This window comes from Syzygium oleosum, unplaced genomic scaffold (assembly GCF_021117445.2).
Source record: "Syzygium oleosum isolate NSW1041296 unplaced genomic scaffold, Sole_v2.1 Sole_v2.22, whole genome shotgun sequence".
Taxonomy (NCBI): domain Eukaryota; kingdom Viridiplantae; phylum Streptophyta; class Magnoliopsida; order Myrtales; family Myrtaceae; genus Syzygium; species Syzygium oleosum.
The window spans coordinates 2,051,031-2,064,068 of record NW_026607506.1 but is presented as its reverse complement, the minus strand read 5'-3'; the positions used below and the strand labels follow the sequence as shown (position 1 = coordinate 2,064,068).

Below are 13,038 nucleotides of genomic sequence, written 5' to 3'. Positions count from 1 at the left end.
CGAAGATGTTGCTGACACCGTACGCGAATGACAGGGTAAAACATAAGTAACTCGATCCATATCCGACTTGCGAATGAGGCAACGGAGCGGCGATACTTCATATTCATCATGCTCAACCTGGTTCTGCAATATGGTTGCGACTCTCGCTTTGATGGAATTTCAAAATGGTCGCGACTCTCGCTTTTCGATGCAGAATTACCTCGAACTCCCGGTTTAGGAATCATGTAGTATCCAGAGAGATGCTTTGAAAATCGGAAGCAGCAAGATTCTGCGAAAAAACAATGCTAGGCCCAACCGAACAAACCGAGCACAGATCAAAGTCAAACTATATTTGAGGGTTCGTATATGAAAGCACATGCTGGGAATTGCTTTGATGTAACTCTGCAGGAACTAGAAATCAAATATGCCAATTTGATTTCTAAGTCGTCGCACACTCAAATTTTCTTCTTCTTTTTTTTTCTTTAGGTCCATAGTATAAGGTCATCGGCCCGACTTTTGGTAGTCGATAAGGTGCTTCATTCGTGACTCAAAACCTATTTCGCGTAAAATGAATAATTTAAAAATCTCCAAAAAATCGTTTCTATCGCTGAAAATAATCAATCAATGAAGATCCTTTCATTATCGATAACCAATTTATGTATACACATTTCCACTACACGAATAATATTTTTTTAGAAAATTATTTTTCCAATCATTAATTTACATATCCTTTGCCTTCCGGCCCATTTTCGTCAAGCCTTCGAGCAGGCCCGAGACATGTGACCGGATCACATGGGCAAAGGTTAGATAGCGCTGCCTCTCTCTCTCTCTCTCTCCCTTGTTGCGGTCATCTGAGCCGCACGTGCCCGACTCCTTGGCGGCCGAACTTTTCAATTTCCTCTATCCTTTTAACTTACCTAATTAATATCTGCTTTTCGAAAGCCCGATTTCTCCATTAAAATCAACAACCTATCGTTCTGGGTTACTCCATCCGTTTCTCTCCGTATAACATGTTTATCAATTCAACCATAGGCTTGAATTAATCGCGAGAGAACGTAACTCGATTTGTAACTTATCTCGACGTACGAGATGAAATTAGAAATACAAGAAGAAAACAAGAGACTTACATATCCTTTGCCTTCCGGCCCATTTTCGTCGCGCCTTCGAGCAGGCCCGAGACATGTGACCGAATCACATGGGCAAAGGTTAGATAGCGCCGCCTCTCTCTCTCTCTCTCTCCCCCTTGTTGCGGTCATCTGAGCCGCACGTGCCTGACTCCTTGGCGGCCGAACTTTTCAATTTCCTCTATCCTTTTAACTTACCTAATTAATATCTGCTTTTCGAAAGCCCGATTACTCCATTAAAATCAACAACCTATCGTTCTGGGTTACTCCGTCTGTTTCTTTCTGTAAAACATGTTTATCAATTCAACCATAGGCTTGAATTAATCGCGAGAGAACGTAACTCGATTTGCAACTTATCTCGACGTACGAGATGAAATTAGAAATACAAGAACAAAACAAGAGATTATAAGGAGAAAAGTCGCATATTATAGAATGAGATTCGATACACGACGTTAGGGGTGAGCAAGAGGAGCCACCCGGACCGGATTGAGCTAATCGGTTTTAGGCAATTTCAGGATCACCAGTCCGATTCCTGATTCCAAAAAATTTAAACCGGTGACTTTCAGTTTGGTTCCTGGTTCCAAGGGTGGAACTGCTCACCCAAACTGGACTGATTCTTTTTTTTATTTCTTAAAAATCTTAAAAAAAATTCTAATCATAGATTCACTCTCACGCCTCTCTCACTCGATTATCGCTCATGACTCACGGCTCTCTTAGTCACTCTCTTGCTCGACTCTTAGACGGCGCCACCTTCTTTTGCCTAAGTCACGCTCCTCTCGCTTGAGCTCGACGCCTCCCTCTTGCTATCTCGACTCTCGCCTCCTTCTCTTGCTTTGTTTTTTGCATCTCATCAAGGTCATATCCAGTACTGTTTTTCGTACATAGTGGTGGAAGTCTTCCTCCTTTTCAAAACTCGTGAGGTTGCGACCGGTTCCATTAGACTATCCGAAAATCGAACCGGACCAGCCTGATTCCAAAAACTGAGAATCCTTCCCTATGAACCAGGAACCGATAACCCCTACACGGCGTGCATTGAATTTTATGAGAAGACTCTTGCATGCACAGGATCTAAAAATCGAGCCCAATCGAAAACACTCAAATTTTGCAAAAAAAAAGAGAGAAAATTTCAAATAAGGATCCGAAATGATCTCATTTTCTCAAATAAGAGCATGAAATGAACTTTATGTCAAATAAGGGCATGAAGTGGACTTATGTTCTCAAATAATGACCTGAAATGACTATAATAATTTCAAATAGAGGCCTCACCCCGCCGGCCAGCCAAATTTTCCAGCCGACCAAGGGCATTTTCGTCCAAAAATAATTTTAACATAAATTTTAGTTAAATTATATTTATAAAAAAAAAACAGGGGGCAAGGTTAGCAGCCAGCTCTCCTCGCCTATGGCTGTCACCCCATCGCCGGTGAGGTGGCGGTGATGGTCAACGGGGTCACCGGTGCCTCAGCGAGGGCCGACGAGAGGCAAGGGCTGCTGACCCTCGCCAGAGTCAGGAGAGGGCGATGACCCTCTCCTAGATTTGGGCGAGGATCGTCGGACCCCACCCTGGTCTGGGGGAGGGCCGGTGACCCTCGCCAGAGCCGAGAGAGGGCAGCGACCCTCTCCCAGCGGCAACACTCGCCCCGATCTGGGAGAGGGTTGCCGCCCTCTCCCAGCTCTGGCCCTAGCCTCTAGTCGACAAGGGTTGCCGCCGCCGCTCCATTGGCGATGGGGCGGCGGCCACAGGCAGGGCTGGCCTCCCCCTTGTTTTTTTTATTTAAATTTTAGCTTTTTTATCATTTTTGAGTTTGTTTTTTATTGAAAAAAATTGAAAAGGAAAAAATATCAAAAAAATTAAAAAACGAAAATGCCCTTAACTCCGGTGAGGTGAGACCTTTTTTTAAACTGAGATAGCCACTTCAAACTCTTATTTGAGACAAGGTTCAACACATGGTTCACTTCTGACGTCTACTTGATAAAATGATAGCACTTTGGATTTTTATTTGGAATTTTCTCAAAAGATGACCAACGCGATTATTACGTAAAATTTTGAAATAGCCAACGGATATTATTATAATTAAATCCCACGCACCACAGACTACACGAGATTTTTCGCTTCGTAAAATTCCTACCATCCCATCCAAAAAAAAAAATTAAAAAATTAAAAAAAAAAAAAAAGACGACGGAAACAGAGCAGGGGGGAAGGTCTCTTCTCCTTCCTCGGACAACGCTGCTTCAACGTACTCCCTCAGTACCTCCCTCTCTCTCTTTCTCTCTCTCCCTCTCTTTCTCTCTCTAGCCTGCACTCCATTGCTCTGGTCCGACGAGCTCCTCCTCCGTTCCTTCTGCACCGGTTCGACAATGGCGTGCCGCTAGAGCTCCGGCGGCCGGGCTCGATTCCAGCTCGCTCCCCCGGTTCTCGCGTCCCTCGCGATCCCCCTCGACTTCCGCCGCTCGCCGTCGTTTGATGTTTCCGATGCTTGTTTCCGTTCGTGGGGTCGATCTCCTGTTCTCCCGCTTCGTCATCTCGGTGCCCTTTTGCTTCCGTTTTGCTTCGGTAGACGAAGCGGGTGGATCTCGCTTCGCTTCGCCTCGCCGCGTCTTCTGAAGAAGAAGAAGAAGAAGATCGGGTTCTAGATCGAGTCCTCTCCCTCTTTTGGCAACTCCCGGTTCTTCTGTGTCAATGCGGTCTCTGTAGCTGTGTTCTTTGTTTTTTTCTCGGAGAACGTTGATCTGGGTATTGAGCAGAAATGGCTTTGGCTCGGTTGGGTCGCCAGGCGAAGAAGCCGCACGGGCTGTGCGTGAAGATGACGGCAGTGGCCGTTCTGGGGCTGTGTTTCGTATTCATTTGGTCCATGTTCTCGTCGTCTTCCTCTTCCGCGACCACCCGGAGGGAGAGCTTCGACGACATCAACGAGCCGATATCGGCCGATGCGGGGGTCGTTAGTAAGTCCGGGACTCAATCGGGGAAGATGGAACCGGCGAAAAAGGAGGGGAGTAAAGAGGATGGTAAGGTGAAATCGGAGTCTAATTTGGAAAGTAATGACCAGAAGGCAGTGGACAGCAAAAATTCTTTGTCTAGTGTTGTTCGTGGATCGCAAGAACGAAATGAAAAGCAGGTGGTTGACAAGAGGAAGGAGAAGGCTGATTCGAAGTCGCCCAAGAAAAAGAGGAAAGAGGAAAAGGCGGTTGATGTATCTGGGGATGGAGAGTTAGAGAATGAGAAGGATGATCAGAATGGAGAAGAAGAAGAAGAAGAAGAAGAAGAAGAAGAAGAAGAACCAGTGATGGATGGCAAGGAAGATCAAGAAGGTGTAAATCAAGAAGGAGAGTCCAATGAAGAGAGAGACGCAGGTGCAGATGTCGTTGAATCAACGGATCAGGAAGTTACGGAGAAAGCGGAAGAAGAGAATGACGGGTCAAAAAGTACGGGGCAGAAGAGGAAGATTAAGGGTCCGGTATTTGATCCAAAAGCACACTATAGTTGGAAATTATGTAGCACGAGGAGCAAGCATAATTACCTTCCTTGTATCGACAATGAGGGTGGTTCGGGAAGGCTCCAGATTTATCGGCATACGGAGAGAAGTTGCCCAAGAGCGCCTCCAGTGTGTTTGGTTCCTCTTCCTCATGGGGGTTATGAGACTCCAATCAGGTGGCCAGAGAGCACATTGAAGGTGAGAACCACGATCTGATGGAGCTTTTCAGTTCTTCCGAGCCAAGATCTGCTCTAGTGCTAATGTGCAATCTCATGCAGATATTCCATAAGAATGTGGCACATCCAAAACTTGCTGAATTCATTAAGAAACACAATTGGGTGAATGAATCAGGAGAGTATCTTATCTTTCATACAAACCAGTCTGAATATAGAAAGGGTGTTCTTCACTACCTTGAATTTATTGAAGAGGTTAGTATGTGGTCTTCAATTCTCCTTATATTGTGTGACTGCTTAATTTGTTTTCTGCTTTTAGCTTAGTTTTCAAACTATAGTTAATGCCATAACTTGTGCAAGCAAATTTTCCTTTCTTATGTTTGATTCCATTCCTGTTATCTTGTAGTACATATTTTTTCTTTCATTGCCTTTTTTCTTGGGTGCACGTGACAAGGCCTCACATTTTCCACTTATATAAAGGAGCTATTAATTCTGCGTGTTTTTCTTTTTATTTTTTGTTTCCTGACGCAAACACCAGCTCCAAAAGGCCTAGTTGAAATGTGTGTGTTGAAACTACGGTGGATAGTGTAATTTTGCACGGAAGCATCTCTGGGATGCACATGCTAAGTTGCTAACTACAGGCTTCCCTGCCTTCTGAAACACATTGGTCAGAATATCAAATTGTCACATTTTTATACACCTTTTCTAAAATAATGTGGTTGGGAACTATCTTTAAGTTGGACTGAGTCTAGTTTTTAAATGTGAATGAGGGCACTCGATAGTAATTGCACGAAAGGCCACAAGACTTTCTATAGTGATGCTGTTATTCATTTGTTCCTCCAGTTATGTTTAACTTTTTCTGTTCTAATGGTTAGCAGCAGTAGCATCTAAATGGTGGTTGACTGTTGCCCTTGCAAGGGGTCACCACCTCATCGCTGCCGAATATCTGCATCTCCAGTACTTTATTGTTGTGGCTCCTCCACCTTTGCCCCTTATTGAAAACTCAGGATCTTACCTCGACATTTTACATCGAGCATGATGGATTTCCTTGAGAGTGTCCCCCATGATCTTGTCGACCGGCTAATCAAATGTCAATGTATTAAAGTTCTTCATACACGTAACACAAAATGAAAAAGTCTGTTGTTTAGGCAAGAGCAGCCATACTGCTTTCATGCAAATTTAATTGCTAACCTGGCAATAGTTAGTTATTCCAATATGCATAAACTTATCTAGCTACAACGTTCTGATTTGCAACCATGATGCTTTCTTTGCCATATGTTTGCAAGCTATTGTTGCTATTTATCCATAATGCTAGGCTGTTAATCACCATTGAATCTGATCGGCATTTATAGATGGTACCAGATATTGAATGGGGAAAGAACATACGTGTTGTATTGGACATCGGGTGCACCGATTCAAGCTTTGTTGCTTCTCTACTTGACAAGGACGTGATGGTTTTATCCCTAGGCTTGAAAGATGACCTCGTAGATTTAGCTCAAGTTGCCCTGGAACGTGGTTTTCCAGTAGTAGTTAGCCCTTTTGCAGCTAGAAGGCTTCCCTTTCCGAGTATGGTTTTTGATGCTATACACTGTGGAAGCTGCAATATACCATGGCATCATAATGGTTTGTTTTGCTTCTCTGTTTCTCTTTCTATGTTGGTTCTTTGTCTGTTACATGCAATTTGTACTATTGTCATCAAGTAAATTTTCCTTTGTTCTGACTGCAGGGGGCAAGCTTCTACTGGAGATGAACAGGATTTTGAGGCCCAATGGGTACTTTATTTTGTCGAGTCGGCATGAGAGTGTCGAAGAAGTAGAAGGTTGGTTTCATCGTTGTTTTAGTGATATATGAGCAGGTCAACTTTAGGTTTCGTGGTCCTACCTGCTGTTTCAACTGCTGTCCACTGAGTTCAATTCATTCTTGGATACTTAATAGCTGAAGTAATACACTAGATCTATCATGCTCTGCCTCTTCCATTTTTCGATACTTGAAGGGGTGTCCATTAATATTTATTGCTAACAATGAAGACGACTGACTTCCCCCCACCCCCACCCTGCGTAAATGCTCAACTCACTATTTGAATCCCTATTTGTGCTGTCTGAAATGTTTGTCATGCCTTTCTTATCAACTAGAAGTAAGGCATTATCCTTTGCAGGCTAGCTGTTCCAGTTTTTGTCGTGCTGCATCACACATTACGAAAATCCTCATTTTACTTTTTTAATGTGTTAATTTCTTTCAGCCATGTCCACATTAACTGCATCTATCTGTTGGAATATACTGGCCCATAAAACTGACGAAGACAGTGAAGTGGGTGTCAAGATATATCAGAAGCCAGAGTCAAATGATATATATGATTTGAGAAGGAAGAAAAATCCACCTCTATGCAAAGAAAATGAAAATCCAGATGCCGCCTGGTAAGCTGGGATGATCCGTTGATGTATATGTAGCTAACGGTACTGATATATTTAATTTCACTCCTTTACTGTTGAGTCTTTATTCCCTGAAAAGTAAGATATAAGGGGTAAATATAACTCAAAAGCAGCTGAAAATACCGGTTTTTCTTTATACATGTGCAGTTGAAATTAAGCACTCTTTTGTCGGAGACTCTATCCACTGGTAACTTAAACAATTTGAGCTCTATCACTTAGGAATCTTTTGTCCTTTAAGCTTGCAAGTGGCGACCAGAAGGCACATAATTGAAATTGGATTGATCTATATAATTTTGTGGGAGCTCCATATTTTTAAGTTAGTGTAAATTAGATGGAGTGCACGTGATTGAGTGGCAAAGATTTTTGGAACTTTTTTTTTTATTGCTGAAACAGTGCAGCGTTATTGTGAGGCAACAGATTGATTCCATCAGTGGTGACTTCCCAAAGTTGTGTTTACCCTATTATATGTCTATAACCTTAGCAATCATATGCATGTGGCCTGCAACAAGCAATTCTAGTAACAACATGCCCATGCCAAATCAAAGGAGCAGATGGAAAATATAATGCTGCCTAGAAATGTGATGGGAAAAGCTTGTGGAAGAGGTAATAGTATGAAATAGTATGCTTAAGATGGTCCTGCACCTACAGTGATGGTGGAATTTGTATGATCCAAGTTTCATAAAGTAAGGGGTCCTTTGAACTTCTGCCCTTATTATGGTGTGTAAGTTTTGTAAGGGCAGAAGTCCAAAAAACACCTTGGTGTAAATTGAAGACGAGTCCCAAGGAGTGAATGTTTCTCCTATTGTGGATCCATTCTGAAAAAGACAAGGAAATAGATGGAGATCTCACCCATAGAGTACAGGTGGGATAGATGGAGTGGAGAAGTGCACATGGGATTTTGTGCGAACGAATGCCACATAAGCTCAGGGGGAAATTCTATATGATGACATTAAGGCCAGCAATGCTTTATGGCACTGAGTACTGGGCGGTTAAGCAACAACATATGCACAAAAGAAGTTTAGCAGACATGAGGATTGCTTCGTTGGGCGCGTGAGCACACGAGAATAGATAAAATAAAAAATGAAGCTGTTAGGGAAAAAGTAAGCATTGCTCCAATTAAGGATAAGATAAGAGAAGGCCGTCCAAGATGGATTGGCCATGTTGAACGAAGGCCTTCAGGTGCCTCTGTGGGGCAATGTAAACAAGGATTGGATACATTGGTTAAAAGGGGTAGGGGTAGGGCTTATAAGCACGTGGAAGGACACAATTAGGAAAGATATGCAACATCTAGAGCTCACAGAGAATCTAACAAATGATCAAGCACAATGGCGATATAGAATTAATATATCCGACCCGACTTAGTGGGATGAGGCCTGGTTGTTTTTGGTTTTTTTTGTTAAGAGTGATCCCGACGCCAATTGCCATTGAAAGGAGACAACAATCATTTTGAGAGCAAGTATTCATGCCATCTGAAAATTCTTTTCTTCATGTCATCTTTCATTCTCCAATTTAGTAGCTCATCTGCACATCATTTTGTTGCAAGTGTTTTCAGCTGCTGAATTGTAAATTCTTACATTAATTGACAGGTATGTTCCCATAAAAACTTGCTTGCACACCATTCCGGCTGCAATTGAACAGCGTGGAACAGAGTGGCCTGAAGAGTGGCCCAAGAGGCTTGAAACTTTTCCTGACTGGATGAATAATAAGGATAAACTGGTTGCTGACACTAACCACTGGAAAGCTATTGTCGAGAAGTCTTATCTCACTGGGATGGGTGTAGACTGGGCCAATGTCCGGAATGTAATGGACATGAAAGCGATTTATGGAGGGTATGCAAGTCTTATCATTTATAGTGTATCTGTGTGCATAGGAGACAAAAGAGGATGTAGATGGTTTTTATGCACATTATAGTCTGCTTCTTTTTTCTGCACAAAAATGCACATTCATGCATGTATTTCTTATTTGTGACTTATAATTTTGACGTTACAAAAATATTATCTACAGATTTGCAGCAGCTCTCTCCCAACAAAAGGTGTGGGTGATGAATGTGGTCCCCGTGCACGCTCCAGATACACTGCCTTTCATATATGAACGTGGTCTTGTCGGTATTTATCATGATTGGTGTGAGTCATTTGGTACTTATCCAAGATCATATGATCTTTTGCATGCTGATCATCTCTTCTCAAGGCTCAAAAACAGGTGAGAATTAACCCCTCTCTCTCTCTCTCTCTCTCTCTCTCTCTCTCTCTCTCTCAAATTAATTATCGAACAGTACACACTGAATCCTGCTTTGGTCCTTGATAAAATAGAATTCTCCGAAATGTGGTTAACTATACTAGAAGTCAGATTCTGAATTTCCAAACTATTATCTTAATAGGCTATGGCCCGTGCTTTGCATGGGATTTCTTAGTAATATTAATTGATAGATACAAGATGTGTTTTCTCACAAAGAAACAAAACTTACAACAGTATTTCACGAAAGAATTATGAGGTAGGATCTTTGTAATTTAATAGAGTCGAATGCTTCTTTGCTGGCCATCTTTTCCTACATGGATTGGCCTTGATCTGACAATACTTAATTGAATTAATCCATTCTTATGGCACAACTTCCTTTTTGACAGAAACTGTAATAGCTGTAATTGAAGAAAACCATATCTTGCCTAAATTTGTTGAGCAGCCCATGGTATTTTGAGACCAAAACTATAATTCACAAGACTGAAAAATAACCAACAGATAAAAAAAAAACTCGTAATTTGATTAAAATAATCGCTTATATTGTAGCTTGTTTTGAAAGTAATGGAGAAAATGGAGAAACCGAATACCTAAAATCTGAGGTAATGAAAATCTCCTATAATAAACTACTTGACTCTTTTTTAATTTCTTGTTAGCACAGGACCACCCCTCTCTTCTAAGTGGTGTTTTGGCTTCTTCACATTTTACATTTGCCTCATGATTTTCTTGCTGCCCTCTCGTGAGTCTCTATTCATCATCAAGAATAACAGGAATCGACCAAATTGACTCATTGCATGCCCATCTATCGTTATTAGATCTCTTTGCTAAGAGTAGCCATGTGTTTTTCAACTCTCTTAAGTAATGTGTTAGAGAACCTTTTGTCTATGTAAAAGCACATAGAAATGTAATCTAAATAGAAACAAAATCGATAATTAACTCACATCATTCCTCCTCGTGTATGAGCTTCCATCAAAATATTAGAATTGGAAGAATGGAACTTGTGAAGATTTCAACACCAAATAGTGAACCACAGAAGATGCAGTCCTGCTAAATGGAGCGAAAAACTTAGGGGGTAGAAGACATATTCTTTTATGGGTTTGTAGGAAAATACAGATAGACGCAAAGAAATGATGAAAAGAAGTTTCTGGAGAACAATGCGGAATCTGTAATGTTGGTGATTGCTAAGTAAAGAAGTAATCAAATCCTTTGATTTAGGAAATAATTGCCAATTTAAGAAAAGCAATCATGTATGATTTTTATATAACGTCAAGCAATTGCCAACACCTTCCTAACGTGAACATAAGCTGTTGAAAGCAATTAACAGCATAATTAACAAAAAACATAGAGGCCAGTATGTAAACATATCATCTTCCTTATTGAGTGCTTCTATCATTTTGATCATCCCTTGGTTTACTCGCAATCCATCCCTCTAAATCTGATGTGGCAGCGTTATTTGAGGAGAATGCAAGGAAACGATGCTTGCAATGATAATGAAGCTTTTCTAGCCATATAGTGTCACTTTTAAGAGGCAATTCTTGATAAGACACTGTCATTATTATGTATTTACTAGGCATAAACCCCCGCTTTACTCGATTTATCATATAAAAATCAATTAAAATGAAGCATGAAAAATCTAAGCGTGAATGAAACGTTATGTAAATGTATCTTTCGATGATTAAAGTATACACATACATAGACTATTACGTTTTGGAGCAACTGAAAAGTACAAAAATCTATTCAAATGACCCATCATATTTCGTATTTATATGTCATAACAATTTTTATGTACTAATAGTTTAATTCGAGAAGTCCTTTGTGTTACGTTATTATGTCAGAAGCTAATAAGGGTAGTTACAAAAGAAAGATGATTCTTATGGCACAAACATAAAATCTTAAGTAGGTAGTCAGATGTAACTCTGCTAATAGGCAAGTCGTTAAAGTAAAGAGATCATAACAAATGTTCCATAGTGGGTGGTAAATACATGTTTAGATGGCGCTCAGGTGGAGTTTTTTTGGTAGAGAATGCGGCAAATAAAATGTTTCCAATAAGGAGAAGGCCTTTATAGCTAGCTAGAATCCCACATGTCATCGTGAGAGGTGATTTTTTAGAAGCACTCTATTATAGTATGCTTATATAGATAGATATAGGTGGAGCTCAATCAAGAGGTGAATGTCATGACAAATTTTATGCGAGAACAAATGATTTTGCATCTATGGGTTACATTCAGTTTCTTTTTTCTTGCTGCTTTAAAGTGCATTGATGCCACGTTTTGTGATTTGAGACCATCATGAACCATTTCTGCCCATACAATTTTATGGGAAGCAATATTGTAATAGAGGACCCAATTTGAATAATGTTAGGCATATGACAGATTGCAATTTTATCTATTTTTCACTTTTTTTTTTTTGGTCGAAATCTATTCTGTACTTCTCGTCTCATACTTTTATAGCATGGATTATCGTCATGCCATTACTTGCGATTTTTTGCTTAGCCAGTTTGAGATGTTAATTTATGCAGCAGGTTCTGTCCCACTGAGTAACATGCATATGTTTATCGACTCCTGTTTCATGTTATTTTGAGAGGGCAATAGTTCTTCTGCTATTGTGAATCCATTTTTCTGAACCCTGATGTGTGGATGATTGGCTTTCCTTTGTATTACTTCTTTATAGGTTGAACCCATTGAATTCAATAACAGCGTGGTGATTTAGCTTTCCTTTTCGGTTCTCGTTCTTTACAGGTGTAAGCAGCCGGTGGCTATTGTGGTTGAAATGGATCGAGTCTTGAGGCCTGGAGGTTGGGCGATTATACGCGACAAGGTCGAGATACTTGATCCGCTGGAAGGTATATTTAAAAGCCTGCACTGGGAGATTCGGATGACTTTTTCAAAGGATAAGGAGGGTATCATCTGCGCGCAAAAAACCACATGGCGACCATGAGGGCACGATTAAATAATCAACATTCACTCTAGGACAGTAGAAACACAGATTGCCCCATACCATAAATCCCTGGCCATACTTTTTTCATCTTAGAAATCGATGTCGAAGGCGAATTTTGCTCCCACTGTATAGAAGAGGAGTGATGCCGCCGTGATTTGTCGCGGCATAGCATCGCTTGTTCTTGTTTAACATGATCTCATGCATATGTTCCCTTTTTTTTTTCTTCCTTCTGGGGTCTCACATCTTCTGGGTTTTCATGGCAATGATGATTGAGTTCACTGCCACTGAACTGTACATTAAAAAATTCATGAGATGATCTTATCTGGACACATTTTGCTTCTAAACGACGTTCGTCGTTGACTCTTGAAGCAAAGTGACTGCTTCATAACATTGCTCTCTCTCTCTCTCTCTCTCTCTCTCTCTCTCTCTCTCTCTCTCTCTCTCTGGTATATAAATTTTCATGCAGACCGCATACTCTGGATCGTTAAACCGACGAATCGGTCAGCCTCCAAAACTACTTTTAAGTTGTCTTAATCTGACAGTAGTTATTATAATATAAATAGTAATTTGACACTGATCAATATGGTGGTTTTTCAATTGGATGCAGTAAAATCACAAAAAAAAAGTCCATTCTGCGGCTCATCTTATTTCGTCCTTTTCCGTGTCCCTTTTGATGTTTGAGCATCAAGAACAA

General features: G+C 40.8%; 1 protein-coding gene across 1 annotated transcript; it reads left to right on the top strand.

Annotated features, from left to right (window-relative positions):
• Positions 1-3,282: 3,282 nt before the first annotated feature.
• Positions 3,283-12,688, top strand: LOC115669901 (probable methyltransferase PMT28). The gene is made up of 8 exons (XM_030591068.2): positions 3,283-4,771; positions 4,852-5,001; positions 6,099-6,369; positions 6,473-6,565; positions 6,986-7,160; positions 8,762-9,004; positions 9,180-9,374; positions 12,146-12,688. The coding sequence occupies exons 1-8, from the start codon at positions 3,848-3,850 to the stop codon at positions 12,342-12,344; spliced, it is 2,250 nt and encodes a 749-aa protein (XP_030446928.2). The 5' UTR covers positions 3,283-3,847; the 3' UTR covers positions 12,345-12,688.
• The last annotated feature ends 350 nt before the right edge of the window (positions 12,689-13,038 follow it).